The sequence below is a fragment of the Cibotium barometz genome, chromosome 54 (assembly GCF_041138505.1).
Source record: "Cibotium barometz isolate CiBa-2024 chromosome 54, ASM4113850v1, whole genome shotgun sequence".
NCBI classification, from domain to species: Eukaryota; Viridiplantae; Streptophyta; class Polypodiopsida; order Cyatheales; family Cibotiaceae; genus Cibotium; species Cibotium barometz.
In genome coordinates, this window is record NC_141099.1 from 19462894 (window position 1) to 19470458 (window position 7565).

General features: G+C 43.8%; 1 protein-coding gene across 1 annotated transcript; it reads right to left on the reverse strand.

The window, feature by feature from the left end:
• Positions 1-887: 887 nt before the first annotated feature.
• LOC147607917 (uncharacterized) lies at positions 888-1739 on the reverse strand. The gene is made up of 2 exons (XM_086790175.1): positions 1299-1739; positions 888-1195 (listed from the first exon to the last, which is right to left on the reverse strand). The coding sequence occupies exons 1-2, from the start codon at positions 1651-1653 to the stop codon at positions 957-959; spliced, it is 594 nt and encodes a 197-aa protein (XP_086646301.1). The 5' UTR covers positions 1654-1739; the 3' UTR covers positions 888-956.
• Between the last annotated feature and the right edge of the window lie 5826 nt (positions 1740-7565).

Here is a 7565-nt window from a genome sequence, read left to right on the forward strand (position 1 = left end):
TGAACATTCCTAGTTTTATAGGCTCCACAATTGCAATGTTGGTTGTGGAGTTTGATGTTGGTCCTGTAGACATCAATGTGAATATTCAGGGACATGATGGATTTGGTTTTCCATATATACCAAAGTTTGGTGTGGACAACGAATGGAGAACATGGTTGGTTGTGTGGACATTGCGAATGGTAATGAAGGGATATATGTATTATGGTGTTCAGATAGAAAGGTGTGCAATTGGTAGTGATTTAGCACAAGCTCTTGATTTTTCAAACACGGTTATGCTTGGAAGTGAAATCATAATTACAAGTAAGGTTTGCTGATTCATCCATTTTGAAGAATTTTAGTATCCTCGTTCCTCTGGGGTTTCCTTCTTCCAAAGAGTTGAAGAGCTATGGGGCACTTAAATTAGATGCATTGGTTAAATATTATCACTTTACAAGATGACACTCAAATTGATTCAATGATAAATGAAATGAACTTTAAGAAAGGAGTTCCATGTTCTTAAGGTACAAGGTGTATATGATTGGAAAGGGAAATCTCTCAAAGACACATGGAGTTTGATTGGTAGAAATGAAGTGTGGCGTTTGAAGTACCCTACCTTACTTGCTTTCGCACAAGTTACAATGTTGCAATGCCATAGTAGTGCATCATGTGAAAGACGTTTCAATGTACAAAATATCAATAAAAAACAAGTTGAGAAATCGTTTGGAGACTAAAAGTGTAGATGTTCTCTTGCAAATATCTATTGAAGGTCATCTGCTCATGTCTTTTAATTTTATAGATGCCATTGGATTGTGGAGAGCTGGAGCAAAGACATCAAGACATGTTTATACACATGTAGATTGAATGAAAGCTTTCATTATGATATTTTGGACTTCAAGGAAGTACTGAAGTGTGCTGGGCTTATTTTTTTTTTGTAATTACCTCTAGGTACCACTTTTCTATTACGATGCCTTGTTATATTAGATAGTGTCTCGATTCACGCGCAGCACCTGACGTTCTTCATGGCCCCACTTATCGATCCAGAACTGAATGTTATGCCTCGGCGGTGAGCCATCGGTGAGTGAAGAAAAAATGGGCCGCATGTAAACCACGTCCGTCACCACCTCTTCGCAGTTGGAGGGGTTCACACGAACCCTCCTGCAAGCAGCCTGCCTCCACGTTGACAGCAAGAAGGTGCCGTCAAACAAATGCTCTTCTCCTGCAGCAATCATAACATGAATCACGTTAACATCACCTCCAGCACGTACTGGAAGAAGAATCCATGGAGACTGCAGCTGCAGGCAGCTGCTACACGTACATACCTGGGAGGATCTCTACATAACCTTCGTCTTTTAACACCCCCTTGAGGAAAAAAGCTGTGCTCACTGCCCAGCCTGCTATGGTTGCTGGGATGGCAATGCCGGAAGCTGCTGCTGCAGCTGCTGTAATGGCGACGAGTGACGCAGTTGAAAGACCCAAGATCTCCACAACCCCATTTGCCAAAAGAGCAGTTGCTAGTGGAGCCCCTGCCCCTGCAGTGGCAATCACTGTGGCAACGGCTGCCAAGGCTACTGAGATCCACTTGGCGATTTGAAGAGCAGCCTCATCCGCTCCCACCTTCACCATGTATGCGTCTTTCGTGTTGTTCTCAATGATAAGGTAGGCTCCCAATCCCATGGCGGCGCAGGCAGCTGGCAAGGAGATGCAAACACGAGAATTATCACTGAATGGCTATGGGGACCTTCACTCTCTCTATATATATACATTATCCGAATTTACACACACGCACACATACCCGTGATCCACCCACCCACCGGCCTCTCCTGTCCACACCACACACACACATAGTCGCTTACACAGGGAGAATGGGGACCATGATGAGAGAGAGAGAGTCGCTTACACAGAGAGAATGGGGACCATGATTAGAGAGAGAGAGAGTCGCTTACACAGGGAGAATGGGGAGAGAGAGAGAGAGAGAAAGAGAGAGAGAGACGCTTACACAGAGAGAATGGGGACCATGATTAGAGAGAGAGAGAGAGTCGCTTACACAGAGAGAATTAGCCCCCCACACACACAGAGTCGCTTACACATGAGAGAGAATGGGGACCATGATGAGAGAGAGAAAGAGAGAGAGAGAGAGTCGCATACACATGAGAGAGAATGGGGACCATGATTAGAGAGAGAGAGAGAGAGAGAGTCGCTTACACAGGGAGAACGGGGACCATGATGAGAGAGAGAGAGAGAGAGAGAGAGAGTCGCTTACACAGAGAGAATGGGGACCATGATGAGAGAGAGTCGCTTACACAGAGAGAATTAGACAAAAATCAGTTCCTGAAAAACGAAACTGTATTTCAGAAACTAAATTATTTAACAATGTCGTATGTGAAGAGACATTTGACCTTCCCAAAATGGTCTGTTCCAATAATTTGATTTTTTTCCCCCCAAATTTTACATATAATTTTAGTAAATTACAACGATTTCTTCTCATTTGCGTTTTCTAAACGATCGAAGGGAACCTTCACTTTCTCTATATTGTGCCACGTGTCCAAAGCTTATAAAATAGGCAAATCAACCTCCACTCCATGACTTGGTATATTATTATTCTTTTCAATCCAGCCATCCTCTTTTTTATGAGATGCCCTCCACTCCATGACTTGGTATATTATTATTCTTTTCAATCCATCCATCCATCCATCCTCTTTTTTTTAATGGAATGCCCTCCATTAATGCCAATCATATCACCTTTTTTAATCTAGTAGTCCCACTAGTGTCACTTCATCTCCCTTGGATCCCACCAGATCTGCCTAGCCAAAAAGTAACCCTAAAAATTCAAAAAATTTATTTCCCTCCAAAAATGTGATTTTACTCCCAAAAAAGTGCTGCCATATTATTCTATAGTGAAAAAAGGATTCTCCAAGTTTCCTAGCCTCTTTCTATGCTCTTAAACAAATTACACCTATAAACCACCATTAGTCTTAGAGCTCTCTAATCCCTCTCTAATCTTGCCTACAACCTTCGAGCAACCTTCTAATCTCTTTCTAATCTTTGCTGCAAGCTTGTAATCTCTAACCGCGGCTTGTAAATCTTGCTACAAGGTTTAATGGCTCTCTAAGGTCTTGTCTAATCCTCTAGCAGCCTTCTAACAACCTAAACATCTTTCAATGTTGACCAAACTTTGCGAGCAATCGGATGATGTTTGCAAAGTCAAGTAGTGCCCTGTGTGCATTTTTCAAGTCTCTTAATACTCGAGAGGCCATGGAAAATCCCACTCTTCACCATGCCATCGTACCCAAACATCGTCTGATGGTGACCAAACCTTACGAGCATGTGGGGGGTCCACGGCAAATCTCACCTTCCAAGTCCATCCGACCTTGTACACTTACACAGGGCATTGGTGGTTTTAGTTGTTTTGAAGTCCCTTTTATTTGGAACTTCAGCCTATGGGGGAGTCCCAAGGCTAATCTCACCTTCTAGGTCCATCTGACCTTGTACACTTACACAGGGCATTGGTGGTTTCAGCTGTTTCAAAGTCCCTTTTATTTGGAACTTCAGCTTGTCAGACCCATTAATTGGCTTATCAGACCAAGACTTTGGCTTATTTTTCGATGGAGCCAAGAGAGGGGGTGGTTGAGGCTCATTACTGACAAACTACTAGGGATTCTCTCCAAAAAAATAGACCTTCAAGGAGGGTACCATATTGACCCATTCACCCCACGAGTTCTCTCTTAGTTGAAGCGTCAATACCCGTCCCCCTCACATGCTCGCAACGTTTAGCCACCATTAGACAATGTTTGGGTACAATGGTTTAGGGAAGAGTTGGATTTTCCATGGCTTCTTGAGCACTAAGCAGCTCGAAACATACATAATGGGTGCTACTTGATCCTCCCACATGCTCCCAAAGTTTGGTCATCATTGGACAATGTTTGGGTACGATTGGAAGAGATGGATTTTCAATGGCCTCCCGAGCACTAAGAGACTTGAAAAATGCACACGGAGAACTACTTGATATACCATGCCATTGTACCTAAACATTGTGAGCATGTGGGAGGGACACCCCCACATGCTCACAAAGTTTGGTCACTAGAACAGGTGATGTTTGGTATATCAAGTGCCCCGTGTGCAATTTTCAAGTCTCTTAATGCTCTAGAGGCCATGGAAAATCCTACTCTTTCCCATGACATCGTACACAAACATTGCCCGATGGTGACCAAACCTTGCGAGCATATGGAGAGCCCCCCCACATGCTTGCAAAGTTTCGTTCACCATTGCACACTATTTGCAAAGTCAAGTAGCTCCCGGTGTGCAATTTCTAAGTCTCTTATTGCTCAAGAGGCCATGGAGAACCCCTCTCTTCACCATACCATCGTACCCAAACATCGGACGATGGTGACCAAACTTTGCGAGCATGTGGGGAGGACCCCTCCCACATGCTCGCAAAGTTTGGTCACCATTGAATGATGTTTTGTATATCAAGTAGCGCCTCATGTGAAATTTTCAAGTCTCTTAGTGCTCAAGAGGGAAAATATCATGCTTCCCCATGCCACCATACCAAACTTCGTCCTATGGTGACCAAACTTTACAAGCATGTGGGGTTCCTCCCCACATGCTTGCAAAGTTTGGTCACCATCGGACGATATTTGCAAAGTCGAGTAGCACTCCATGTGCATTTCTCAAGTCTCTTAGTGCCTAAGAGGCCATGGAAAATCCCACTCTTCACTATGCCATCATACCTAAACATTGACGGTGACCAAACTTTATGGGTGGGGGGGGGACTGCCCAACATGCTCTCAAAGTTTGGTCACTATCGGACGATGCTTAGAATATCAAGTAGTGCCCTGTGTGAAATTATCAAGTTTCTTAATGATCTAGAGGCTATGGAAAATCCCACTCTTCCCCATGCCAATATAAACAAGCATTGTCCGATGGTGACCAGACTTTGAAAGCATGTGGAGGAACCCCCCCACATGCTCGCAAACTTTGGTTACCATCGAACAATGTTTGCTATATCAAGTAGTGCCTTGTGCGTAATTTTCAAGTTTCTTAGTTCTCAAGAGGCTATGGAAAATGTTTCTCTTCCCCATGCCATCGTACCCAAACATCATCTGAATGGTGATCAAACTTGCGAGCTTTTGGGGGGATGACCCCCCCACAAGCTCCCAAAGTTTGGTCACCATGGGACGATGCTCGCAAAGTCAAGTAGCACCCCATGTGCATTTTAAAGTCTCTTAGTGCTCGAGAGGCCATGGAAAATCCCACTCTGCACCATGCCATCGTATCCAAACATCGTTTGATGACCAAAGTTTACACCGGAGCCCCCACATGCTTGTAAAGTTTTATCAAGTCTACCGAACGATGTTTGGTATATCAAGTAGCACCCCATGTGAAATTTCCAAGTCTTAGTGCCCGAGAGACTATGGAAAATCCCGCTCTTCACCATGCCATCATGCCCAAACAATTTCTGATGGTGACCAAACTTTGTGAGCATGTGGGGGGAGGTCCCCCTCTCAAAGTTTGGTCACCATAGGATGATGTTCGCAAATTTAAGTAGCACCCCTTGTGCATTTTTCAAGTCTCTTAGTGCTTGAGAGGCCACGAAAAATCCCACTCTTCACCATGCCATCATAGCCACACATCGTTCGATATGCTAACCAAACTTTGCAATGGCATGTGGAGTGGGACCCTCTCCCACATGCTTGTAAATTTTGGTCACCATATCTGATGAGGCTTAGTATATCAAGTAGCACCCCGTGTGGAATTTTCAACTCTTCTAGTGCTCAAGAGGCTATGGAAAATCCCGCTCTTCCCATGCCATCATACCTGAACATTGTTTAATGGTGACCAAACTTTGCAAGCCACAAAGTTTGGTCACCATCGGACGATGTGAAGTATATCAAGTAGCACCCTGTGTGCAACTTTCAAGTCTCTTAGTGCTCAAGAGGCTATGGAAAATTTTGCTCTTCCCGATGCCATCGTACCCAAACATCGTCCACGATGATAACCAAAACTTTGCAAGCATGTGGAGAGGGGACCCCCCCTACATGCTTGCAAAGTTTTGGTCACCATCGCATGATGTTTGGTATATCAAAAAGTGCCTTATGTGAAATTTTCAAGTCTCTTAGTGCTCGAGAGGCTATGGAAAATTCCTCTCTTCCCCATCCCATCGTACCCAAACATCGCCCGATGGTGACCAAACCTTGCGAGCATGTGGGGGGTCCCTTGGTTGTCCCCCCCATATACTTGCAAGGTTTGGTCACCATCGGACGATTTTTGCAAAGTTACATAGTACCCCATGTGCATTTTTCAAGTCTTTTAATGCTCAAGATGCCATGGAAAATCTCGCTCTTACCCATGTCATCGTACCCAAACATCGTCTATTGATGGTGACCAAAATTTACGAGCATATGGGGGGCCTCATGCTTGTAAAGTTAGTCACCATTGGACAATGTTTAGTATATCAAGTAGCACACCATGTGCAATTTTCAAGTCTCTTAGTGCTAGAGACACCATGGAAAAGCTTGCCCTTCCCCTTGCCATCGTACCCAACCATCATCTGATGGTGACTAGACTTTACGAGCATGTGGGGAGAAGCCCACATGCTTGCAAAGTTTGGTCACCCCATCGAACAATGTTTGTAAAGCCAAGTAGCACCTCGTGTGCAATTGAAATAATACGAAATCTTAAAACAAAGTTGGTATACAAAATATAAGAGAGACTTACATGGAGCCATAATCAATATAACATAATTATTCATCAAGATCAATTGCAATGATAAAGTATAAAGATAGAATCAAGATCAACCACACTGATAAAGTACAAAGACATCATCGAGGTAGAATAAATTTGAATGTGAGAAAATATGAAATGCCTATAAAAGTACAACCATCAAATGAACAAAAGTACTAAGATAGAAGTAGACTCCCTATCAAGATAGAGATCTAGTCATCAGCACCCTCTCTAGCTCTCAAATGCTCTAGAATGCTCTCATGGTCATCCACTCTAAGCCAAAAACTTGGGCGAGATCCATTTTTTTGACTCTGTACTCAATCAGTATAGTGAGCCTAATAGCAAGCACTAGATGAGAGTACTGAAATGCCTCTAACTCCCACTGCCACTACTGTGGAACTAAACACTCCCCCAACAATGTCCAATCCACTAGGAGAACCGGCATGCCACAACCATGCTATGGGTGTCAAAAGAAAACCCATGATCATCCATAGTATCCTGGTCATCAAGGATGCACTTTGGCCTAGGGCAACTCATGAGATAGTAGTCTACTCCCTAGTCGCTATTACCCTCATAAGCAGTAATGACAAATACATCACCCTCCAAATATGTTAGCACATCATAGTTGGTCATGAACAAGGACCAATGTGCTCATCGGACAACACTCGATGTGGAGGATGCTCCAGAGAGAGCACTATCTGTATCCATGCATTTGGCCATCCTCTCAAGGCACAATCTAACTAATCACCATCCATACATGGTCCACAACAGCATGCAAACTGTTGTGTGTGAATTGTGGGGGCTGCCATGCACATGATCTTGATGGAATGTAAGCCCAAGGTGACTACGAGCTTGGGAGAGAGAAA

Excerpts from the sequence above, each read along its gene's own strand:
- LOC147607917 (XM_086790175.1), bottom strand. The coding sequence starts at position 1,653 with ATGGGATTGGGAGCCTACCTTATCATTGAGAACAACACGAAAGACGCA. Across the intron at positions 1,196-1,298 it reads TTATGTAGAGATCCTCCCAG|GAGAAGAGCATTTGTTTGAC; the intron begins GTATGTACGTGT and ends TGATTGCTGCAG.